The 26,582-nt window shown below is 41.5% G+C and overlaps 1 protein-coding gene across 2 annotated transcripts; it reads left to right on the forward strand.

Moving 5' to 3' along the window:
* The first annotated feature begins 1,245 nt into the window (after positions 1-1,245).
* atp2a2b (ATPase sarcoplasmic/endoplasmic reticulum Ca2+ transporting 2b) lies at positions 1,246-26,094 on the forward strand. Of its 2 annotated transcripts, none has more exons than XM_035607338.2 (24): positions 1,246-1,967; positions 2,239-2,256; positions 2,375-2,457; positions 4,753-4,857; positions 7,317-7,455; positions 13,688-13,768; positions 14,558-14,643; positions 15,366-15,521; positions 15,638-15,779; positions 16,051-16,217; positions 18,262-18,350; positions 18,508-18,610; positions 18,741-18,872; positions 18,969-19,088; positions 19,514-19,732; positions 19,856-19,979; positions 20,097-20,308; positions 20,403-20,623; positions 20,714-20,916; positions 21,557-21,642; positions 21,741-21,874; positions 22,070-22,187; positions 22,339-22,459; positions 24,963-26,094. In XM_035607338.2, the coding sequence occupies exons 1-24, from the start codon at positions 1,850-1,852 to the stop codon at positions 24,974-24,976; spliced, it is 2,991 nt and encodes a 996-aa protein (XP_035463231.1). In that variant the 5' UTR covers positions 1,246-1,849; the 3' UTR covers positions 24,977-26,094. The 2 variants fall into 2 exon arrangements, with proteins under 2 accessions (XP_035463231.1, XP_035463230.1); XM_035607337.2 differs by having other exon boundaries at positions 1,247-1,967; positions 22,339-24,531.
* Positions 26,095-26,582: the final 488 nt, after the last annotated feature.

Genomic DNA, 26,582 nt, shown 5'->3' on the forward strand with positions numbered 1-26,582 from the left:
TTTAACCAAAACAGAATTGAGTGAGAGGGCTGACTTTAATTTTGATTATGTGCTTCCAAAAATGTATCACGTCTTAAAATGTAACATGTGCATTTTTGTGACTATCGTGTAAGTTTATGTTTGTACAGTTCAGGTGTGGTACAAGGAATGATGTATTTCTGCATTCTTACATCATATTGCATCATACACCATACGTCTATGGAAAATAGAATATTTAATAGAAATATAGATATAGTTAAAGTGTGATAAGTCTGATATCCTGGCAATCATTGACTGCACTGGACCTTTTCATTCTTATTTCAAGCCATTGTGCGAAATTGCAGATTAATTCTTTCTTATCAATGAACAGGAGTTGGATTGTGGCAGCACACGTTAGTCACAGAGTCTGAAAATAACTTTCAGATAGACAGCAGATACTGCTGTCTCACACAGGAGTTATCTCATTGTCTAGGGATTTTGAATTTAACTGCTGAAAATATAATTTTGTTTTTTGCCCCTTTGGATAAAGTATTTCTGCTTGATTGCGTTCAATGTATTTTCTTGAAGCTGTTTTTTTTTCTGGTGAAAATGAGATGGATGTCACTGCCCAATTTGACTCAATGGTACCATGGCAACTTTTAGGTCTAATTTCACAGATAAATTCTTGATAAAAGGCCAGATGGCAAATGATAAGGTGGACATGTTTTATAACACAGCCAAGGTTGCTGTCAGTCTAGCAGGGAGTGGTATTCTTCACAGACACTTCCAATAACAGCTACAAAGATGAAAAAAAAGAAGTGATGCTTATTTTGGTGCAAGGATATTATAGGCTGGAAGCATTGGTGTAACTTTTATTAACATAAATCTAATATTGTAACCTTGACTACCTTTCACTCACACTTTAAATATAAAAATGTTTGTCATTATTGTACATAATGAACATAGCACAAATTAATGTGTGGAACAGAATAGATAAAACATTAATTAGAAGTAATAAGTATTTGGGTTAGAATTGGGAAATAGCCATAAAAAAACATACACATATGATATATATGTAATATTTTGCTTTGGTTGATATTTGATAATTGTGTAGAACATATTTAATGGAGCACAGAAAATGTAACGCACCACACGCGCACGAGAGAGAGAGAGAGCGAAAGAGAGAGAGAGAGAGAGAGAGAGAGAGAGAGAGAGAGAAAGAGAGCGATATACTGAGATACTTCCGGCATATCCGACCAATGAGCGGGTTCCACATGCGGACACTGAACACCGCATTCGACGTACGCGAGATCTGCAGCGGACAAACGCGATTGGTGCCGAAGAGGACGCTGGTGATTCTGCAATACACGGGCGAAGCGGGCGAAACGAGCTGGGCTGCGACTCAACCACATGTTTAAAACCGTCTATTTGGACACAATTTGTCCGCAATTCGCTGTTTTAAAAAGGGAGAAGACGACGACGACATTGAACCAGCCGGCCGCGACTGCGATGTCGATATTGAGCATTCGCTGAAGATCTCACGGGTGGAAGCGAGCGGAGCGCAGCCGGTGAATTCAAGCCGAGTCCAACAGTTAGCTAGCATTAGCGTGTTAGCTGCGTTTTAGCTCGCGAGCCGCTAATTCGTCCACTCTTCGCCGTACACCTGCGCCCCGTGTTGTTGCCGTCGAGCCGGCATCAGTCCACACCGGTGCCCCCCTCCCTCCCTCCTCTCCTCCGCTGAAATATTCTCCAAGGTTTTTTTTTTTGTATTAGTTTCATATCCACGGCGTGACACGACACGACACGAGACGAGGAGGCAACTGCGACAGGTCGTAACGTTCAGGAGCAGCCGGGCGCAACGAGCGGTTTGTCCCCCGAGTGGCCGTTCACCATGGACAACGCGCACACGAAGACGGTCGAGGAGGTCTACAGCTTCTTCAACGTGAACGAGAGCACGGGGCTGAGTGCAGAGCATGTGAGGAAGCAGCGGGAGCGATATGGACCAAACGGTAAGGACGCCGGGTTGACGTCAGTCTGTTCGACGAGTCGAGAGTAGCCTAGCCGCGCCGCCCCCCCCCCCCCCCCGCGATCTGTTGCGAGCGTTGTTCGACGTCACGTTGAATTGATGGCGATCACCACTCTATTAGATTAACACATTGTGTAAATTGTGCTTAGCTATTGCTACAACAACACGGTGTTATTCCATATCAGGTGCTAACTTTTAATTAACTGCGTGTCCATCTTTTATTTTTTTTTTGTGTGGCCGGCGACGATGTGCAGAACTGCCAGCTGAGGAGGGTGAGTGAGCATTTTAATGCATATGCAGGAGTCATCTGCTCTCTTTCCTGTTTGTTTTTTCTTCAATGAAACCTTTATTTGAATGAATGAATGAATGAATGAATCTCCTGCCTTCCAGGTAAATCCCTTTGGGAACTGGTGATTGAGCAATTTGAGGACTTGCTTGTGAGGATCCTGTTACTCGCCGCCTGCATATCCTTTGTAAGTATAGCACACGTTTGTGCACAAGCAACTTGCTAGTTCTACCAAAATGAATTCATGTTTAATTTGTGCCCTTTGTATACAGCCAAGTGCTACACTTGTCTCACTATCTTATCAAGATTAATAGTAGTAAAGGCCTGTGAGCAGGTTGTTCAACCCTCAAAACCCAAGTTAAGTGGAGTATTGGTACAGGATTGAGATGGTGATTTACTCTATGATCTTAGAATAGATGAGCCAGTGTCATTTCCTTCAAAACAGAATATTCACAGTTGAGTCGGCCTCTGCCAGTTGAACATTGTCCTTGTTCATCTCCACAACCATCTTTCTTTTTCACCTTTTACAGTGACAAGGCCAGTAGGTTCTATTTTTCTCCACACAGCTCTGTGAGCTCGCAGAATGTATATAGTACATTTCTGATTGAGTCAGTGCAGATCGCAGATTAGCAAAAATGCAGTTCAAAGTGGAGGAGAAAGGAGCCCAGAATCTGTCTGGTGACACAATCCAGAGTAAACATGCCTTTGCTCTTGAAAGAAATCTGAAGTCGATGCAAAAACTTGCAACCTCTCGTTTAGACACGTCAATAGTAAAGATGTCCAAAGTTAAAAAGAAATGTTGACATGTTTATCTGGAAAAGGATAATTAGATCACTTTAACATGTGGTTGGAATGAGCAGCATGCTGTGTGATTGGCTGTTTAACAGTGAAAGTGACAGACACCTGAGAAGTCCATATGTCTTTCTGAAGATTGTATTTGCTGGTGTTAATTTGCCTCTGCAATCTGACAATGACTAACATACAATTACAAGTCTCAACATCACTTCCATGTCCGCTGTTCGTGTTGTTGTGAACAACATGACTGTTACATAAACAAACAGATATAATTTGTCCCTGCTGTAGTTTGTGACAGTGTCGGGTTCAAAATCATGTGCTCTTCTTGTTTCTGCTCCAAAGGCATGGCGACGACATCCAGATATGGTTGCAAAGCTTTTAAATCAATGGCTGTAGTAAGCAGCTCGCTCTCAATCACTCAAGCTCATGCATTAACATTGACATTTATTTCAGTGTTGATATCATTTGGACGACAAAGGTATTCACAAACATTTGTTTAAGAGTATATATTTTGTTGCTCAGGAAACGCAGCGGTGCAACACAAATTGGACACTTAATATTGAATTCAGTTGGCCATTCTAGATAGGATGGATTAGAATATGTGGAGGGAAGGAGGGGGGTCATTTGACACAATTCACTCCTGGCACAGATTCTAAAAGAGGAGAAGTGATTACTACACTCGACCCAGTTTCTGCATTACTGGCAGAGGCTGGCTAGATATTTATTATGAATTATTAAATTGTTGTAAGATGTGTAACTTCATTATGCCAAATACGTAAAAGTGAAAGTGAGGTTCTGGCACAACTTTGCCTACGAGCAATGTGTGTGTTAAAGCCACGAGGGGAACATGCCATCATCTTACAAAACAAACCTGATAATCACCATTGTCCAGCAAGTGAGTGATAATGGCTCATTGCTAAAATAAAGTACTGAAATACCTGTACATTGGAATCAGAGCAGCCTGAACCTTATGTGATTTTGTGCATGACTATTCTAGCCATACTGCAAAAGTCATTTCAACCTATTACTATCTAGCAAGCTTAACTGTACTATGTTTGCATTGCATTTTAAAACCTACAGAGTACAGTAAAATTTGGTCATCAAGTTTTGAAATATAATCCTAGACAAGTGAATATATGTATACTAATTTTAGTGCTTTCAGTATATTTTAGAACAAAAATGATGGGATACAGTGTCGGACAAGGCTGGGGAAAACACAACACTTGCCTATCTAGTTATCAGACATCATTAAATACACACTTAGTTCAAAAAAGCTTTGACCTTTCTACCTCCTCTTTGCTCCATTCATGTGGATGACGTAAAGTGGTTGGCCACAGTGGACGGATATTATCTGTTACATATCATGGTGATTTTGAAAATCCATTGTGTTCAGCAAGTAGAATTTCATAATCCATGGAAATTGGTATCCACAATTCAATTTTCGAAGCCTGTAAATGTTTGTTTTATAATGGTGCTCTCTACATTGCTCAATAAGGATTATTTGACCTCTTTGTGTAGTAATTCAACAGGCATATTAGCTGGAGTATATGTTTCTGATTGTCTTTGGAGATGCCTGCAGTATGTTAACCCAGGTTGGGACTTCACTGCTCCCTGTATTTCACACTTAGTATTTATAGGTTGTCATGTGTTTAACTGTTAATTTCTTCTTCTGTGTTTTGTTTTTTAGGTGCTAGCCTGGTTTGAAGACGGAGAGGAAACCGTCACTGCTTTTGTGGAGCCCTTTGTTATCCTACTTATTCTCATAGCAAATGCTATTGTGGGAGTCTGGCAGGTAAACACACCTTGCATTTATGAATGTAGCTGTGCAGTGTTTTTCTTCTATTTTGATTGTTGGTGAACTTATGAGATAAGCTCATAATTACATTTTCATCACAAAACACAAAATAACATTTTCCCTTTGAGGCCTAGGATACATCACATCCTACTTGATTCTTAGTTTAAAAAGACAGTCACACTAACATCTCACTTCCACCTTACTTGATATATTCTGAGCCTCATTCATTGACCTACCTTTTCCGACAAACCATAGCATTTGCTCTTAAACTGAGCAGGGCACCATTTGGTCTGTAAGAGTGAAATGCGCTTGTGAGGAAGTATTTCTATGCCTCAATGTTCACGTGCCTCCTGAGCCCAGGCGCCTCCCCTGGGATTTACAGTGCCAGTTCCTTTGAGAAGCATTATTGATTTGTCAACATACACCTTAATCATAGGCAACAAGCAAAGGCAGCAACAGTCGTGGATGGAGGCACAGAGAAAAGCTAATTATCTTTTTTTTAACTGGCACACATTGCAGTTAGAAATCAAAATGGCCCAGAAAAGAGCCTGTTACCCTGGGGCCCAACGTGTGACATCACAATGATATGTGATGGACATGCTCCAGTTTGACATGATTCATGGTCTTTGAGTCAACATAGCGCCCTGCACAATTTCCTTAGTGTAATGTCTAGTTAGAGCAGGAGACGTTGATCCTGAAGTGATGCCTTAGCAGAGAATCCAGAATTAATAATCAAATGACTAGATATCTTAAATACAGCCATCTATAATTTACATCTTGCATTATTTTTTCCTTGCTATGTGATGTATCGGTTTCTACAAGAAGTTCTAAACCGACAATTATTGGAATGTACAAAATACATGATGTTTCACAGGTACTTTAAGAAAAGACTGCATCTCCTTACAGAACCCTAAATATCTAGGGATTAAATAGGGTAATCCCTAAATCTTGATATCTGCATGACCTAATTTCTCCAATGTGGTCAGAGTTGAGAGATCGTAGGCTGTGGGGGTTTATTAAGGCAGTTTTTGTTACAGTTGTCATAGGTCAAACGTGCATCACTGCTTGTGCAAGTGTCTCCTGGGATCAAAGTCTAATGAAGTCATTTAAAGAACAATCCCCACCATTCTAAATTGCACCTATAGTTTGTATACTTGGTCAAAGAAGAGACCTGGCATGTTGATTGGATCTCTGCTGAGTTTTTGTTGCAAATTACAGAAAATGTTTGTTGAGGATCCTGCTGGGGCTTGTAAATAGGGCGGCATAATAGTGGCTGATTGTTTGCCTTTTTTTATTCAAACAAAGCCTATATGACGTGGAGCTGGTGAGGCACCGGTTGCATCTTCTGTTGTAATTTACATGGGCCTACCTCTTTTGAAATTGGGATAGCCTTCATTTGAATTAAACCTGGCTGTAGTTTTCCACGTTCGTCTCTTTTAACCACGTAAATCCTCATCTTTTACTGGCAGCCGCTTGAATGGTTTTTGGTCCACGTTGCTATCTCTCTCAAACCATCGTCTCCTGGGCAATTGTTGTCTGACTTGCCATGTTCAGGTGAGTGCAGCCTGCCCAACTGCCAGGCTGTGATCACCTGAACATGGCAAGTCAGACAACATAAGGCCATGACACCACTGCCACTTAACCTGTCCAATCTGAGAGCAGTAGTCGAACAATGAAAAGACAGCACTAACAGGAAGAAAGGAATCATACAGGAAGGAAATGAGAAGGCAGTAATGGATCGTTTGATGAAAACGAGAAGGAATGGCATTGCAGTCTTATACTGATGCAATGTGTAAGAAATAGCCAACTATTGAAATAGTTCTCCAAACAAATGGGGGGCAGCATGTCCCCTGTATTGTAAGAAACCATGAAATACACTCCAGACAAAGTTCCCTTTCCTTTCCCCTGTACAATAGGTAGACTGGCTCTCAGGCATACAGGGATTAATCCTGGTGGGCAGTTAAAAAATTCCCCCTTTTTTGCATGAACTCTTTACCAGCCCTTCTGTGTGCCTGTCTTTGGTGGTGTAAGATCGCGCTACGTGCGTGGGCTCACTGGCTTCTCACAACCAAGTGTCAACCCTCACCTTCAGGTTGAGCTAATGTTAGCTTGAATATTCTAACCTCTGGATTGACTAGTTTTTGACCTTTTGCCTGTTACCTGTTGTGAAAGAGTTAATTCTCACCATCAGCGATTGAGGTGTGAAAAGATAACCAAATTCTTCTCCATCATCTATCCGAAACCTTGTTTATTTTTCATTTGTCGCTTTGTTTTGTTAAGATTAAGCTAAGTCCACTCTCATTAGTCTTATTTTGAATAACTGTGTGCTTTAGCCTCAACAGCATATCTGGAATGGCACTTTGTTTCCATCCGTCTTCTCATCCAGTCTCTGTGTTATGTTTTGTGATTGTATGGAATTCATTTTTAAACCATTTCTTCTTATTTTAACTGTTCAGGAGCGAAATGCAGAAAATGCCATTGAGGCGCTTAAAGAGTATGAGCCAGAGATGGGGAAGGTGTACCGCCAGGACAGGAAGAGCGTCCAGAGAATCAAGGCCCGGGACATTGTGCCTGGGGACATTGTGGAGGTGGCAGGTAAGCTGGAAAAATGTTAGACATGCCCTCCTCAGGCAGGTTGCACTCTAAGTCTAATAATAGTATGTTTTTTTTTTTGCTTGTATGAAAGGTAGGTCAACAAAAAAAATCTATTGAGGTCACATTTAAAAGATGGTCACTGTCAAAAAAAAGTCTCATATGAACACGTTTGCCTATCACCTATTATATTGATGTAAATTCTACACACAGATGCTCTTGGTGACTCAAAGAGATTCATAACGCGGGTCATTAATTCTGTAAACATCATCAAAAGTGCTATGACGTACTCTTCACACAGTTTAAACACACACACAGCTGATCTCACATCCTGTTCATCTCCCATGACAATTTCTGAAGAATGGCAGCACCGAGTGAGAAAAGCAGTTATGCAACACAAGAGCAGAGGTCCAGTCTGTTCCTGAACATTTCTTGGCTAACCTCAACTTGGACGGGGCCACGTGTTTATGGCTTTTGCGTCACTGCGTTTCATTTCTGTTTTTGTGTTTCTGACAAGTCTCTTTCTGTCTTTGATCCTTCTTACATGTATTTATTTTTGGTTTACTCTTTTTTTTTAAGCTTCTGTGTATAATCAGAAAATAATTATATATTCAGTGTCTACTTTATTTCTTAAGCTAAAGGAAATGTTTTAGCCTTTCAGAGTCATCACTATTTGTTGGTCTGAACAGACTTGTATGTGTAGCATGATTTGATCCCTTTTTTAATAGTCTATCAATCAACGCTTTTTGTTGATCTTTTAACAATGTTCTGCGGGATGTTCAAGGTGACCATGACATTCACGTAATATGGTAAACAAGCCAAGTTATCCCTTAAAGCTTATGCGTGTTTAGTGCATGAACAGCTAGTAATTTTGCCAAGAGACGAGGCATCAGGGACGCCAAAGATCCATCATCCATCAAACCATCCGTCACTCTAAAGCAATGACCTTCTATGGTCTGCATCACAAAATACTGTAAATTTGTTAAATTAGGGTATAAAAATAATCAATTGGCATTGGCCGCAGCATCGTATAACACTAACAAACACTTTTAGCTCAAAAAAAGCAAATGTAAAATTAAACCGACAATTTCTTTTCCCTCAATAGTCTCAAAGTACCATATCATCTTTGTCAATCCGATTTTCTTAATGAACTATATTCAAATTATTAGGTTTTTCTTTCAGAGTCTCTATATTCCTAGTCTTATTTTCTTTTCATACTAAAGTAATATAACAATCTAAAGAGAGGTTAGACAAGAATTGGATATGAAATCTGCTTATCAAAAACAGTACCGTACCCAGGTTCCTGACACCAGCTTTAGACGGTGCTCAGCTTATTCTGCTTTAGTTTTCCCAACCTCGGTGATCGTGTGGCCACTGCTGCCTCCTCCTCTCGTTCCCCTCTGACAGGACTGCTTCTCAGCTTGGTCTGCTGCACTTGTTATTCTTGATAGCACTTCAGTCTTATAATCCAAGCAGAACAGCTGTCTTGTGTTGCAGCAACGAATATGCCACATTCAGAGGCACATAGGTTAGTGTGCCAACTTAAATTTTTATAATTTGACACTGTCTGACTCAAACAAACCCTCTCTCCTTAATACACAATTATATAGCATCTGATTTTATGTCTGCAATAGCAAATTGTTCGCATAAATATGCTCTTAAAGCTGATAAATGGGCCTCTGAGGTCACATAAGTATTGAGGATGGAGTTGATTAACAGATTTAACTTGCACAGTATGGACCTGTCTAAAGTGTAATGAGCAGTATGCACAGGAGCTAACATTTATTTGGCCAAAGAGCTATTTGTGCATGTGGTTGTGTTAGCCGTCGTTGTGTTAGTCGTGGCAGGGAACCAACAGGTCCCCCAGTGTGTCACAGTGTGTGCGGGCTGATGATGTATGACTGGAATGCCAGGCTGCAAAATGTCTTGTCATACCAGGCACATGGTTTATATCCTGGCAGCACTTTTAGATCTTGAGCTTTGATAATTTAGCTGTCACTAGCTCAGATACTCTAGCAGAGTAATTGTTAAGTGTTTAGTGTAAAACTAAGTCAGACCTGAAAGAAACTGCTGTCTCAACTACCCAGAAGACATGCGCACTCTTGAAGAGAGTCTGCACAACAGTTTTTCTTCTCTTACAGATTGTCAGCTTTAAAACAGAATGCATTTTTTGTGCAGAAAGCCATTTTGTGCAGCTATCACACACACCAAAAGGCTATGCTTATTATTGATCACACTCTGGCCAACTCATACAATGACAATGGACCTTCTGTCCTACTCCAACTGCCTAAAAACAAACATGCCTTTGACAAACAGAAATTATGTATGTGTTTTTACAGTATTTGCACATAGAGCAGGGAAGTAGGATCTTATCACGAGCGGTCACTTGAGATCAGTTCAGGTGTGAACTGATGCACTTAGAGCTGTCCAGTCTTGCTCAAATCACCCAATTGATACAAAGTATGAACAGGTTCCTGCTGTGAAACCAGACACTGACCACCGGTTTTGGTACTTTTGCGGCATCAGGGGGCCGCTTTGTTAACATCAAAATGATTGGCAGCATTGAGCACACCAGTCTGTGAGCGGGGAAGAAGTTATACATATCTAGAATTTAAATGAAATTTACCCACACTGCATCTTTTGGTAACTTGGTGTACACCTCGCATCAACATGAAATATCCTGAACTGGGTTGCTTTACTTAGCAGGACACGCAGAAACTTGATAGGTTGTATAGCAGTCAGGTTTGATGGCGAATGTTAACCTCCAAGTTCCTTTCAAAATCCCAAAATGTTTTCTGCTACAAATTTGACCACCTTTTGACACATCACCTCATTTTAGTGGAAGGGTTCCTGTTGTCTTGAGTTTTTGTCTTCTTTCGCCCACATTGCAATGACTTAGTCGAATCATTCATAAACACTGTTTTGTCTCCTGTCTGTCGCAAGTTTTCATTGAAACCCCTAAGTGCATCTCCTGTTTTTATTTTATTTCAAGTCTGATAATCCTCTGCGTTAGCTTGTTCTTAGCTTGCAATGCCTAATTGTGCAAGAGGTTGCCAAAGTGATGGCCTTGACCCTTGTACCATGCAACGTCCTGTGCATAAGGAATAAAAGCATTTTCTTTCTCTCCCTTTAACTTACGCCTGCTGGAAGTCAGGATGTAACATTTAGAAAGGGTACATATTTAATCGGATAAATAATTTGTTCTCCAGATGGCCACATGCCCAGATTTCACTCTTATGTTTAAGAACGAAGGGTAAGTCTGTCTATCGTCGAAACCCGTGCTATCTATCTCTGCCCCGTCTATTTCACTGTCTGCTGCCTTTCACACAGCAGCCATCAAACAGATATCATAAGGCATGAACAGTGGCATGTATGTGTCTGTGCATCTCAAGGTTTGGTCTTGTGGTTTTTCCCTTTCATAAGAGGAGTGGGAGAGTCTCCTGAGGGCTGTAGGACCTTATGATATGACCCAGAAGGCTGGAAGCCTACGTGCTAACACATCAGCGAGCATCGGTCACTGGGAAAAAAAAAAACCCAAAACCCCTAAAGACCTTTAAATTGTCACTGGACCCCCCATGACGAATAGTTGGGTGCTGTATTAGCGTAACTCAAATTCATAATGCAGTGTGTCCTGTTCCATGTTATGATGTTGAGATGACCTTAGACTTTGTTATATGGGATTATTGTCTCTGCTCATTTCACACTCCTAAGATTCTTCACGAGAGGTCTCGCCCGCTGTTAATTTCCAGAGATTTGACCAGGGGGTTGGCTGGAAAAAGTCCTTAGCAACATTTGCGTTATCACACAGCCCCTCCGAAATTTTCAGGAAAATGTCCGGACTTAGTGCATGTCTTAAAGCATCACAAGTCACATTGTGTTAATAGGTTTAAACCATGGTTTGGATAAAGGGGCGGGGGGGAGTGGGAATACAGACCTTGTATGGGGTATGAAGACAACCTGGGTCTCTACAAGCTGATGGGGTGTTATCGCTTTAAGAGTATGCAGCCTGACATTTTGTTCGTCACTCAAGGGAATAGATAAACACAGATACAATCCTTTGTTCACATGAGAGAAGGAAGGATCCCTGTCCCGGAGGCTGTCGACTGTTTCCCAGAAAAAATAGAGCTAAAAAGAGATTTTTAAAGATGATAGGAGAGATAACCTAAGTTTAAAAAGCTGCAAATCCTGGGTGTTTGTAGCAAAAACAAAATGGGACTGTTTGTTAAGTTTACACTAATTTACAACAGTAGTTTTCGACATGTTAATAATTGCAGCTGTATGAATGATTTGCTTTGATAAATAGTTTGATTTTTCCAAGGAGAAGTACATATATTTTAATGGTCTTAATAATAAAAATGTCTTCTCGCTGCCACACCATGTTCCAAGTATACACAGATAGGTTGGGGGGATGTTTCACTATTACTTCAAGGTTTTATAATTAGTGGCAATTTGGAGAAAGCTTCCCACAGGGCTTTGAGTCTTAAATGTTTCCAGCATCTGCAGTTCCTCAGCTCCTTTGTGTCCGACCTCATGCTACGCTTGCTCCTCTCCTCCACTATCTCCTGCCTGTTAAATGGGGGGATCTAGTTTGAAGGCAGACAGGTGATGACGTGGTTCTGACAGCCTCTATTCAACTGGAAGACCAAATATAGTAGTGCAGCTGGTACAGTTCAGAAGCATTGTCACTCACCACGAACTCGCAATTACCCCATGTTACAGTAATCCGATAGATTTGTTTAAATGTTTTCGTGGTGTAAGCAAAATGTGGAACATAAAGCGAGGTACTTGTTTTTATAGGTAACACATTTCTTGTGTGGTATTTTTACTCCAGTCTTCTGTATTAATAGCTAATAACTGTCACAAATTCATGAGAATTGGAGGTAATGAATGAACAGTCTATAAACAAGTCACATCATGCAGTTTCTATTTTAGTTCATGTGACGTAAAGCGGGTTCTCCTTGCTTAAAACAGAATTTTTTTTTATCACTGCCCCCTCCCCCAAACGCAACAGCACGTTTGCAACTGATCAAAATAGTTTTCCCATTTTTGGACTTGTGTTTTCGCAGGACTCATCTAATCCCTCTTCCATTCTTCCTCCCCCCCAATCTCTTCCCCTCACCACTCAGAAGGGCACTGCAGAGGCCCACGGGTTGGTTTACATGTCTGTCTCCATTCTGCACTGTCCACACGGGGATCTGTTAAAGAGCCTCTGGGTCATTGCTTTATATTGCTTTCACCCTCTCAAGCTGCGTCATATCTTACTGTAAGCTCCAAGTAATGTTTAATTTTGGCGCAGCAGTGGCATTTTCCATTGTGCTTTAGAATTTCATTAAAATGTCAGCCGTCATTTTTGGGTGCTATGGGGACCTGTAGCTGCTATTAAACTGGGGACGTGACTTAGATTTACTTCACTCATTTAAAAAAAAAAAAAAAAAAACCTTTTTAAAAATTCGTCATCATGGATCTTCCCTATTTGAAGAAATTTAATTTTTCATTTTTGTTCCTTGTAATGGAAAACTCCAAGAAAAATATGATTTGAAAGCGGATGTTCTTAAGTTTAAAATACTTTTATCCTCAAAGCGGAAGCGTTCGTTATCAGCACTCTATCTGTCCACATCAGACCCAACCTGAACTTGAAACCATACAAAGGAGTCAAAGTGTTTGATGCTGTTAAATGTCAGAGGCTTTTAATCTGTTTACTGCAAAGGAAACACGTTGTTTGGAATCTGGTGTACATCTACGTTTTACCTTTGTTTCACTGGGGTTTGCTCAAGCCTCTTGTTAGTGGAAAGAATGAGCAGCAATCTATTCGCGTCCTGCGCAGGAGACAAGTTGAACATTAATAATATTTGAATTACTCTCTCTCAGCCTCTCACGAACAAATAACTTGAGTTTGATTTTTTTATTACACCCAAGGGGCATTAGTTGAAAAAAAAACGACACAGCAGTTGATTGAATTTCTAAGATCTGAGTGTCTTTGTTTTGTGATTTGTTTATTGCTTTATTCTTTGTCTATTTTCTCTTTTCATTTTACAGTGCTCTAATGTTATTTGCCTGTGGGAGATTTCAATGACACCACACTGCCTTTTGTTTTTTTCATTGCCTTGAAAATTGTTGTTTGTACAATCTTAAAGTTAACTTAATCCAGTATGATCCGCTTGTGATCATTGTCGCCTAAAGATGCTTTCAAGTTGTTATTGCGTGTCTTATTTGCTTTTGTCCTCTCTGTCCACAGTTGGCGATAAAGTGCCAGCAGACATCAGGCTGACTTCTATCAAGTCGACCACACTCAGAGTAGACCAATCGATTCTTACAGGTAAAACTATTGCAGCCCTTTTGTCTGTGTTGGCTTCTGCTGGGTCTTGTTTCTGTCTCTCTCTGTACCCACCTCAAAATTATGCATTCTGTATGTTTACATATTGCCGTCCTAATTTAAAAAAAAAAAAAAAAGTCTCTGCCTGCCTCTGCAACAAATCGCCTCAACCCAGTCCTAGCAGAATTAGAAGTTTCTGTCTCCTTTTGATGCACATGCCCTCATTACACCCTGTAAACATGGCTGCCAAGTTAATACCGAAGAAAAAAAGAGATGTGGATGAAAGGAAAATGTAAAATAGATATATCTATGGCTGGATCATTTGGTTGCTAGGTAAATGGAATATAAGGGGAGAACACTGAAGTGTGGCTAATGCACGAGAGAAGGGGTTTAAGTGAATCAAGCTCTTAAATCTCTTGTCTTGCTCTGCTGCCTTAATTGGTAGCAAATTCCATGGGATATTTTAGTGATTCTGCTGGTTTTCTCCTCTTCCTTTCCCCATTCATGGCCATGCTGCCTGTCAAATGCTCCCTGCGTACTCTATCAGACCTCGCACAGTTAATTACACAAACATACACGGTGTAAACGCACCATCAGATACGGTCTTTGAAAGTCACTTGCAGTGACGGATTTGATAATTGTCAGGCCTGTTCAATCGGCTGCAAAAAGCCTTTTCCACGCATATCTGCGAGGCGTCAACCAAGCATCGCATGTACCACTTTTCTGCGCTTGTGCGTAGGAACTCTCCCACTGCTCACTGATCTCATATCTTTTTGTTTCCTCTTCCTGCAGGAGAGTCTGTGTCTGTGATCAAACACACCGACCCGGTGCCAGACCCACGTGCTGTCAACCAGGACAAGAAGAACATGCTCTTTTCTGTGAGTGACTCACAAGACTGTTTTTATGTGCTTCTTCTCTTCTTTCTTTTTTTTATGCTTTGATTTATTAAAAAGAAAATCCTCGCCCCTTTCCATCTTCCCTGTGAGTCTGACAACATCTATAAAGGCAACAAAGTTTTGCTGTCATCCTCCTTTTTTTTTCTCTCCTTCACGCCCTCTTTTTTTAAAGAATGAAAACATTCTATTGTCCAGATCCCAGCTATTTCTGTCCTGTATGAATGAAACATACGAGACGGTGCATGTCTGAACAGATGGGATTTACCTTATGTACACCTCCCGCTACAGAAGAAATTTGCTTTCAGGCAAATGCTAGAATAAGTTGCCATGGCTTCTTTTCACAGTTTCTAAATTTTTTTCCCCGAAAATGGATCCATTACCAGGTTGGATTCCCGGTCAGGTCATTGCTAAAAACATCCGGTGTGGGACCTTGGGCAATGCTCTTCATGCTACCTGCCCACCTCTGATATGACTATGAGTCAAAAACTGGTTATTGTAAGTCGCTGGACAAAAAGCGTCAGCTAAATGAATGTAATGCTTTACCTCTCGCTGCATGTTGATTCTTGCTGCATGTTGAATCTTCCTTAGTGTGTCTTTGTGACGCATATCTCAGAAATGTTGTTTAACTGGTTTCGCCCATACTACCAGAAGCTGCATGTGCGATATATTATTTTCTTCTTATGATTTTCATTGTTCCTTCACAGGGCACCAACATCGCAGCCGGAAAGGCCGTAGGTGTGGTGGTGGCCACCGCAAGCAGCACAGAGATCGGCAAAATCCGAGATGAGATGGCGTCAACGGAGCAGGAGCGCACACCGCTGCAGCAAAAGCTGGATGAATTCGGACAGCAACTGTCCAAGGTTATTTGTGAAGTGACATTAACCTCTCACGCTGTTGTCCTTCGGCCCCTTTTTGCACTTTAAAATGTTATTAAAAAAACAATCTCTAAATTTACATTAATGTTGTATAATTCAAGGTTATCACACTGATCTGCATTGCCGTGTGGATCATCAATATTGGGCATTTCAACGATCCTGTCCACGGAGGCTCTTGGATCCGCGGTGCTGTCTACTACTTCAAGATCGCTGTGGCTCTGGCGGTTGCTGCAATCCCCGAGGGTGAGCTGGAGGGCGACACAAATCCAACCGTGCCCTTGAAGTGTTATTTGCTCTGAGAGGCTCCAATATTATTCTATATTATTCTGCTCTTCACAATGCTGAGCAGATGGTTAAGAAAATCCTATAAAATGTGTTATTCTTCAGCACTACATGCTTCAGGGAAAAAGGATAGCTTCACCACTTGAGTGAAATGAATGATTTCGTAACCATTTTTCTCCTTGTGTGCATGTCTTGATTCTCCTCTCGTGTTACTGTTGCCGTCTCTCTCCAGGTCTGCCTGCTGTCATCACTACTTGCCTGGCGCTAGGAACGCGCCGCATGGCTAAGAAGAACGCTATTGTCCGCAGTTTGCCCTCTGTGGAGACCCTTGGCTGCACGTCTGTCATCTGCTCTGACAAGACTGGCACTCTGACCACCAATCAGATGTCTGTGTGCAGGGTAAGAGAATAGTGGCTCGGACAAAAGAGAAACCTGAATCCTCATGTATCATGTTTGATTGTACTGGTTTTGGAAGGAGCTTTGGCAATCAGTCTGTGGGTTCAGCAGTCAGAAATCTACTGTTAGAATAAGATGTTAAAAGATCACTTATAGCTTAAACAAATTAAGAAAGAAAATAACAAGTTATAATATTAAAAAACATTTCATTTAGAGAGCAGATTTTGAAGAATAAACATGTCAGCCCGGTCTGTCTCCGCCTTCTCGTAAATGATTGAAGAAATTGTACCTGGCCGTTTAGAGTTTCAAAATAATGTTTGTCTAAGTTTATGGCCTACGTTTATGGTGTTCTGTGCATTTGACTGAGTCAGAAGTCCTATATTTTCCCGCTTAGTCCCCATCTTTACCTTGCAGGGTATTGTTGCTGTTGAAAGCAGCAATTTAAAGTCAACTCATTAACCTTCAACATTCAGCTCAGTTCACCTGAAATGAAGCCGACATTGTTTGCTCAACCAAACCACACGTAAACAGTGTAAATGTTTGCCTGCAAAAAAAATTCATAGTAGGCTTCTACTTGTCTGTGTCAACAGGTTAGAGTCCCTGGCTCGCACTCTGACTGGTTAACATGATAACTACATAACAATAATCACCTGTCTATGTGGTTCTTTGTGTCAGCGGTGTAAAGACCATTTCAGAAATATTTGAATATTTATTTTCTAATGCCACATTGGTATGAATAACTAGGCTGTATGAACTATTATCAATTTCGCAACAATTTTACACTTACAAAGTGTATATGATTTCCCCTGAAGTGAAGCTTCCGAGCTCCTTCGTTCCAATCAATGTCTCTTTAATTTTTGGTTTACGGTACTCCTCTCTCCGACTCTGTCCCTCCATCTTTTTTCAATACTATTCCTCAGCCCCTTATCTTGTTGCTCTTCTGTTTCCCTCCTCCTCCTCTCTTCCCTCCTCCTCCTTCCACTCTCCTCCCCCTTCTTGTTCAGGCAGCATGCTGATCAGTATGCAGTAGTTAGTCACTAGCAGCAGCAGAACCAGCAGTGGAGTTGCATAACTGACCTTGCGTTTGAAGATTCTCTCCGCTCTCTGTCTCCTCTTCCTTCGCTCATCCTCCGCATTGAAAATTATGTCCAGCAATTTGGAGAGGCTTCGTTTTGAAAACAGTCAGATGCTATTCCTGGGTATTTTCACTGAAAGAGAATTTTGTGCTTAATGCATCTGTAACATTCAAGTTCCCCCCCCCGTTCGAACTAGCCAGTGCCAAAATTAGTTTTATTAAGTGACTGACTGTTTCCATTCGATATCAGATTTTTGTATTTTTGGGTTTGACCACCACTGACATCACTGCTTTTTGAAGTCTTGCTTTCTTGCCTGAGGGGAGTGCAGCCATAATGGGAGCTCATCCATCTAATCAGATATTTCTATTTCCATCACTTGTGCATCTCTGTCTTGACGTCCTCAATTTTTTGCAAGTGTGATGCTCTAGATTCAGCAATGTGCAAGAGTGTGAGTGAATACAGACACATGAATACTGACATGTCGTATAACCTCAAAAACCCCTATTGTTTTTTTTCCTCTCGCACATTAAGCTTGGTCTTGGTTTCCAATATCTCTTTCAAAAATTAAGTTTTTAATTAATTTATTAAGGCCCTGGACAAACTAGAGACCGTAACTAGTCTCTTTACCCCCCAAAATTGCACAATCAAGGTCAAACGACTTCCGCCTTAGTGATTCACTCTGGCAAGGTGTTTATTCATAAGTGACCCTGCGTCTGCTTTGCAGTAAGATGAGGTTTATGGACCCCGCCACCACCGGAGTGCTCAGTGTCTGCTTTGGCTCAGCATTTCATTGCTGAACACTGTTCTATGTTCAGGTGGTGTCATGGTGTCCAAGTTTCTTGTTTGAACCGTGGGTGATAGTCTGCTGCCACCTGCTGGATGAAGTTTCCTCAGCCTCTTGGCTTTTTTTTCCGAGACAGAAGTAGTGTTGTACTAATAAGTTTGTCTCTACAACCTTTTTGTGTTTCTAGATGGTTGTCCTTGACCGAGCTGAGGGTGAGCACTGTTCCTTTAAGGAATTCACTGTCACAGGCTCCACATACGCCCCAGATGGAGAAGTGTGAGTATCCTGTCTTCAGCCTGTGTGCTTTAAAAATGAAAATTAACGATCAACAAACTTTATCAATGTCATACTATGTCGAGAAGCCAAAGTGAAAAAGGTGTTTTTGATGTACATCACTCTGCATCAGTGGCTCACTAGTTGCTTCCTTCTTCAGGTTCCACGATGGCAAACCAGTCAAGTGTTCCCAGTACGATGCCCTGGTGGAGCTGGCCTCCATCTGTGCTCTCTGTAATGATTCCTCACTGGACTATAATGAGGTTGGCACTAAGTTATATTTGCATGTTAACCAGAACTTAAACCACGAACGTCAACTTTGCACACCTTGCATCACCTTCCACTTTTTTTCGGATTGAGATTGACGATTTGTGTTTTTGTCTGTCTTTCCAGACCAAAGGTGTGTTTGAGAAGGTGGGTGAGGCCACAGAGACGGCTCTCACATGCCTGGTGGAGAAGATGAACGTGTTTGACACAGATGTCAAAGGCCTGTCCAAGATCGAGCGAGCCAACGCCTGTAATTCTGTATGTAACCTTCAGTTCTTAAAAAACTCTTTTTTTATTTCTTTGTGAAAGGAGAAGGTAGTGATTATTGCAGTTGTGTTTCATTGTATCTTTCAGGTGATCAAGCAGCTAATGAAGAAAGAGTTTACCTTGGAATTTTCCAGAGACCGGAAGTCCATGTCTGTGTACTGCACTCCAAACAAAGCCCGTTCCTCTGCTGGCAAGATGTTTGTAAAGGTGACAAATACACACATTGAGATTTATTGTTGGGTTTGAATTACTGACCATGTGCGTACCGTTGTAAACAGGAAGTAGATTGTTCTAGAGTCGGTTACTTGCTCTAGAGTTGGTTATGAACGAGAAACAACTTTGGTGAAAAGTTAGAGTAGGGACCGATGTTGAGGTAGAACTTAAAGTAAGTCTGTATAACATTTCGTTTACAACACAGCCCCTGAGTATTCAAACTAAAACGGAGTGCGCAGTGTTCCCATACGTCTTTATTTTAGGCTCCCAGAAACTCTGCAGGACAAAAACGTAGCTGCACTTACACGCTGCACTAAGCAAAAACATAGTAATGTGGATGTAGCCTAAAACAAAGTATTTCTGACTGTTAATGTCTCATCCGTTTGTCCTTTCCTTACACTTTCTTTGCCTGGTTCTAGGGTGCTCCAGAGGGAGTGATTGATAGGTGCACACACGTCCGTGTAGGCAATAACAAGGTGCCACTGACCCCCGGCATCAAGGAGAAACTCATGTCCGTCATCAGGGAATATGGAACTGGCAGGGACACCCTGCGCTGTCTGGCTCTGGCCACCCGAGACAACCCCAAGAGCAAAGATGAGATGGTGCTGGAGGACTCCACCCGCTTTATTGAGTATGAGGTAAGAGCTGGGGTGTATTGATAGTGTTGATTGCTGCTGCTTAAGGTTTTGTCACACGATTGTTTTTTTAATCTCATGTGAATTTGTTAAGATGCAGTTTTTTTTCTTTTTTCTATCACCCAGACTGATCTGACGTTTGTCGGCTGTGTGGGCATGCTGGACCCTCCCAGAGCAGAGGTGGCAGCGTCTATTAGACTCTGCCGTCTTGCAGGCATCCGAGTCATTATGATCACTGGAGACAACAAGGGTGTGTAGAGAATAAGAGAGAAGAATAAGAGAGAATACTCTGGAGAACACTAAATAATCATATACTGTAGTTTATCATACTGAAAGGGTCAATCATGTACTCTGATTCCTACATTAGGGACGGCGGTGGCCATCTGCAGACGCATTGGTATCTTCGGCGAGGACGACGACGTCTCCAGTATGGCTTACACTGGACGAGAGTTCGACGATCTGTCACCTGCCGCACAAAGAGACGCTGTGGTCAAGGCCCGCTGCTTCGCTCGTGTTGAGCCTTCACATAAATCCAAGATTATCGAGATCCTGCAGTCCTTTGATGAGATCACAGCTATGGTGAGAAATTGGACATGCTTCTTGTACAGTTATACCATGTAAAATGCTGAACAATAATAAGATGATTTATGGATTCTCTGGTTTTCCCCTTCAGACTGGCGATGGAGTGAACGATGCTCCTGCTCTTAAGAAGGCCGAGATCGGCATCGCCATGGGCTCCGGTACGGCCGTGGCCAAGAGTGCCTCCGAGATGGTGCTGGCTGACGACAACTTCTCCACCATTGTAGCTGCAGTCGAGGAAGGCAGAGCCATTTACAACAACATGAAGCAGTTCATCAGATACCTCATCTCTTCAAATGTGGGCGAAGTTGTCTGGTAAGGATGAGTGGTTTTATTCAATCAAACTCCCTTCCCTGTATGACTCTGTCCGTCCCTCTGACATGCAACCACTTCTTTTGTGTGCAGCATCTTCCTGACTGCAGCTCTCGGGTTCCCTGAGGCTCTAATCCCTGTTCAGCTGCTCTGGGTCAACCTTGTGACCGACGGTCTGCCTGCCACCGCCTTGGGCTTCAACCCACCAGACCTGGACATCATGAACAAACCCCCACGCAACGCCCGCGAGCCCCTGATCTCCGGATGGCTCTTCTTCAGATACCTCGCCATTGGATGTAAGGGAGGAAATTTGGCTCATTATTGTGGAAGGAAATGCCAAATGTGACACTCCAATCTAGTTTTTCCGTTTCCACCGTGTGGACTAATGATTCATTGCAGATTTTCTAAAAATAATAAAAATTTATTTCTAAAGCACTAATCTAAATAGGGTTACAAAGTAAAATAAGCACAGAACAAAACAAGACAAAACAAAAAAAGGAAATATAACATAACAACAGCAGTTAAAACCAGTTTAAAATCAGGCTTTTCTATAAGAATGTTGTTTAAGTAGCAAATTAAAAAGTGTTGGCAAGTCCAATCTCCCAAGGCAATGAATTCCAGAGCCTCTGGGTCCTGATGCCAAAAGCCCCGTCACCCTCAGTTACCAGCCTTGACTTTGCCAAATATTGGTTATAGCTTGGAGCATAGGGAGTAAGTAGCTCTGAAAAGTAACTGGGGGACAGACTACGCTCAGCTATACAGGTTATTAAAAAACTTACATAAGTATTGACACTTTTGAGAAGCAGTAGGGCTGCTGGTTAAATGTCATGGCAGGATCTCATCTTCAGGGCAAAGATTAGCAAGTAGCTAGCTCAGATCTGCCATATTAGGACGATATGAGTTGGGGTAATGTGTGTTTCTGGTTTGCCTCCCTAGGTTACGTTGGTGCTGCCACTGTCGGTGCTGCTGCCTGGTGGTTTGTTGCTGCTGAGGATGGACCAAGGATTACGTTCTACCAGCTGGTATGAACTGCAGCAGCAAACACACTCGAACACAAACACTTAAATTTATCTGTTAGCTCCGCTTGTGCCATGACTGAATAATTTCTCCTTTCCTACAGAGCCACTTCCTTCAGTGTGGTCCAGAGAACGCAGACTTCCAGGATCTGGACTGTAAGATCTTTGAGTCCCCTTACCCTATGACCATGGCCCTGTCTGTGCTGGTCACCATTGAGATGTGCAATGCCCTAAACAGGTGAGTGTGAGCACCTGAACTCTGAGGTCTTTACAACTTTCTCTTTTATTTTTACCGTACGCTTAGACCAAACTGGAGTGTGTGCTCCAGTATCCTGTTCTTTCATTTTCCTTATTCCTGTGGGATAATTGACATAAGTAATGGGTTTTGAGTGACTTTTTAATGAACATGTGCCTTTTGTCTTTGTTTCCTCAGTGTGTCAGAGAACCAGTCCCTGCTGCGTATGCCTCCCTGGGAGAATGTGTGGCTGCTGGGAGCCATTTGCCTCTCCATGTCCCTTCACTTTCTCATCCTCTACGTGGAGCCTCTTCCAGTGAGAAATATTTATTTTTAGTTTTGACACATGTTTTGCTACTGGGGCGTGTTGGCCGTGCCGAATGAAAACATTTTTGTCAAACATGGGGATCCACTGCCATGCAGACGATTCCACGGCGTGACCTGTGTCTATTCGTGCTTCTTTTCAGATCATCTTCCAGATCACCCCTCTGAATCTGACTCAGTGGCTGATGGTGCTCAAGATGTCGCTGCCTGTCATTCTGCTGGACGAGTTCCTCAAGTTTGCCGCCAGGAACTACCTGGAGCCTGGTAAAGAGCTGGAGAAGCCTGCCGGCTCCAAAGGCTGCTGCCTATCTGCATGTATGGAGGGCATCTCCTGGCCCTTCGTGGCCCTCTCCCTCCCCCTGGTCCTCTGGATCTACAGCTCCGACACTAACATGGCCGACATGTTCTGGTCCTGACTGACTTGAGCACAACCTCGACTTTTCCGCCACCATCATTCCACCCCCCTCCCTCTCTCCCTCCTCCTTCTTACCACCATCACGTCACTCTTTCTTCCCCCTCCCTCCTCCTTCTCTGCCTTCCTACATAAGCATAGCTAGTGTGTGTGTGTGTGTGTGTGTGTGTGTGTGTGCGCGTGTTTGTAGAGTTAGAGTGTGTGCTTGTGCGTGCCTACCGTGTGTGTATGAGAAGGACCAACTTTAACACCTGAAACGTAACGAATAATATAAAATTTTAACATTGAGAAATAACCTGTTTTGTGTTGGGATAGTAGGATTTGTGAATGGATGAGGCTTTCAAATGCGAGTGTTAGACGACCATCACTCCTGTAGCTGTGGACGCTGTTGCTGGTTTTGAAGGAAATATACTGTCGCCATTTTCTTTTTCTTTCTTTTTTTGTCAATATTGCCTCTGAGGTTTATATTTTAAATGATTTTGGGGAATATATTTTGTCTTATGTCACTACAGTACCAACAGTAGATAGTTTCGCTGAGATTCCCTCTCCATGGAAAAAGAAAATTTAAGATATCAGAAAAAACATTGATCTGTACAGAGAATGAACACTATTATGCAATTTTTTTTTTTTGTTGTTTTTTAAATGGCTTTGTAAATTGTTTGACCAGCGTGGCTTAGACATACCGCCTTCATTTAATTTCCAATGTTTACCATTGTGTCTTCAGTATAAAACTCAGAACTCTTTCAGAGAGGACAACCTGCGTGTGGCAGACGAGGACGGGGGAAGGTTTGGGAGTGAACGTGTGAATGCTCCACAAAAGAGAGAGGGGAAAAAAAGAATCATGGAAATTAAAAGCTGCATGTCTCGTGACCAAGCATGAACTGTATATGGTTTTCTCATTTCTAATTTAATTGTGTATGTCCCCCCCTCCCCCATTGTTAAAGAGTATAAATTCATGGATGTTTTTTTACTATAATGATTTGAAAAAAAAGCCAGTTTTTCTGCACTGGGCAGAGCACAGCTACCTCAACATGATAAAAATATTATTTTTTGCTCATCTCTAGACACTCTCCTTCAATGGTCTTGCTAAAGCGTAACATCTGAGGTGTGCCCCTATTTGCTTGTGCAGAAAACAAAGAACACAATCTTCCTTCACTCTTAACACTTTTAAGGATATATATTCTTTGTCTTGATTTTTAAAAATCTTTTTTGACTTTCATTAACTTTAATTTTATTTTTTTGCTTTGGAGACAGAACTGAATGGGGATGTTGTGTGGTAATAACCATCTCCATGGCGTTTGATTCAAAGGATGGTAATATTAAAAATCTTAAGAAAACAATACTAATACAAAATGAACTTGGAACGAAAATATGATCCCAAAATGTTTGTTTTTTTTACTTCAAGGAAAAAATAATACACTCTTGAACCCTTTGAATCAAAGTGTTTTCTGTCTTTATTCAATGGGACTGAGGCCAATGGTTATCAACATTATTCACCTCCAGTGTTTTTGTATGTGCATATGATACTTGAATACAAACCATTTCAGACATATGAATGCTTCAGTCTTCTTGGCACAACACGATGAGAGGAAGGAGGAAATAACGACGACGGTGAAACCGATCTCTAGGCTTGAATGTTTAGAGATCTTAGTTTGTGCTAAGTGGGATACCATACTTTGTGATAGTGTATACATGTTGGATCAGAGCCCATACGGTCAGCTACACTAATCCTAAGCATCCTATTGTATGGAAAATGTTAGGAACACCCCCTCCCTCCCCCTCCATTGTCTTAAAGCATGCTTTTTTGGCCGGGGGGGGGTCGGTGTTAGAAGCCTGCGTTTGTTTGCACTTTGTGTGTGTTTGTGTTCCACTTAACTGTGTGCTTTCTTCCTCAATGCCTTCCATTGGCTCCCCTGTCACTAGAGTGAGTATCCATTTTTTTCATCTTCTACTAAATGTTACCTGAACACAGCAGGATCTAATCAAACAAGAGAAACACTCCCTGAAATAAAGGTTAGATTACTTTCACCGTAAAAAATGAAAAAGCTTTTTGGGAAATGATGTTCTGTCATCAGGGTCACTGAAATGTTATTCCTATTAGAGGAGGGATTGTAGGTTGAGACTCCTAAAAGAGAAGCAGAGAAACTTGCGCTTGACATTGACCACATGATGCCACCACTGTGAATGTCACCGTGTGCTGTTCTTTACACCTCTCTTGACGCTTGCTTAATATTCACAAAGCAAATACCTATACTCCTGATAATATGGTTGAAAATGTACATTTTATATTTTTAAATGTTTCATGGACCATCTACCAGTGTGTGGTATTAACGCATTTTGTTTCCTCTCTTTTAGGTTGGCTCTCATAAAAAGTTTCACAAAATTTAAAGAGTGGGCTCCGAGGCTGGAGTCGTCCTACCATCCAGCATGTGCGCTCACTCTTAGCGCCACACACCTTCCGACACCACGGTGACCAGCAGTGTGTGTGTTTGTGTATGTGTGTGTGTGTGTGTGTCTGTATGTACCGTTGCACCAACAACAAAAAAAAGGAAATTCCCAGTAATAACACCAAATACATAGGGGTAGAAAAACTGTTCCCATGGCCCCATGCACCACAAACACATGAACACACACCTCTCAACACACTCATACCTCTGCGTGCAGATGCTAAATCAATACGATACTGTTCCAGGTTTTGTGTGCGACCTTGTTGTCGTCCCCCCTCTTGCATGAAGATTTTTTTTCCAAACTTCTATGGTAGTGTAGAGAACCTTTAAAAAAAAAACACTGGGTTAAATGGTCTTAGCTGTACATCGGTGTACAAAAAAAAACATGCATGCGTTTCAGCTGTATGTAGGCTTTGCAATTTGTATTTATAGATTCTAATGTATAATACGCCAGCGACATATTAAGATGCTTTTAAGATGGTTATATCGTAGATTTAAGGGAAAAAATCACTGTTTTTATTGTAACGATCTGGGTAATTTGCACAATATTAGACGATGAGAACTGACTCATACTGAACTTGACTGTGCTCTACTTGAGTTTGATATATGTTTTTTTTACTCTTTATCCCCCCGCCTCTTTTTTAACTACTGTAGGCTGATCACCAAACCATTTACATTACTGAGTTAGTCCTTTACTGTGAGGACTACAGACTGACACTTTGATTCATTGGTAATCCTGCAATACAACAGTGTTCTCCTGATTTCTAATGGCCTCTGCGTTATCTTACTATTATTATTATTATTATTATTATTATTATTACTACTACTATCATCATCATCATATATCTTTATCAACTGCTGTAAAACTGTGATCTAATGTGAGGGGGGGGGGCCATATGCGGGCCCCCCTCGGTAAACTCCTGGTCGAAGAACAATATTAACCATATGTAAAAAGACGATCATTATTGAAGGTTGATAATGACTGTACATGCATCACTGAGGTTGTGGTTTCAGGTAAATAAAACGGTTATAGTATTTGACTCACGTCTCCGCTTCTTTTTCCCATTGTAGTTAAGTGCATGGCCAATATTTACTTACACAAATACAGCCATTTATAGGATTAAAAACAAAATGACACCCTGGGATTGTATACATTTATCATAATCTCTCGAATAAAAAAAGAATTGTAAACTGGTGACTGTCATACGTGTATATTATTCCTCCACTAGATGGCAGCATTTAGTTAAATATGCAGCACACCCACATGATGTAATGGCACCTACAGTACCTCACAGGTAGCGCGAGAAAATTGTAAAGTCACCCGGAAAAGGGAAATAATATCTTTCTTAACAGTTAGATATTGATAAAGAATATAAGTGGCAGCATACTGCTCTTTGAGACGGTTTGAAGTTTATGAACAATCTGCAGGCCCGTTATGATTTGTAGCTTTTGTGTTGTGTTCAGTGTTCATTTTCTGGACACATGCGCTTGGATACGATGCAGCAATCACGCAACTATAGTGAGATAA

The sequence above is a fragment of the Scophthalmus maximus genome, chromosome 20, assembly GCF_022379125.1.
Source record: "Scophthalmus maximus strain ysfricsl-2021 chromosome 20, ASM2237912v1, whole genome shotgun sequence".
NCBI classification, from domain to species: Eukaryota; Metazoa; Chordata; class Actinopteri; order Pleuronectiformes; family Scophthalmidae; genus Scophthalmus; species Scophthalmus maximus.

What these genes read in the sequence shown, in the direction of transcription:
- atp2a2b (XM_035607337.2), top strand. Translation starts at nt 1,850, where the DNA reads ATGGACAACGCGCACACGAAGACGGTCGAGGAGGTCTACAGCTTCTTC. An exon ending in TCGGACAGCAACTGTCCAAG is followed by an intron (nt 15,522 to 15,637) that starts GTTATTTGTGAA and finishes GTATAATTCAAG; the next exon opens with GTTATCACACTGATCTGCAT. An exon ending in CAGATACCTCGCCATTGGAT is followed by an intron (nt 20,917 to 21,556) that starts GTAAGGGAGGAA and finishes TTGCCTCCCTAG; the next exon opens with GTTACGTTGGTGCTGCCACT.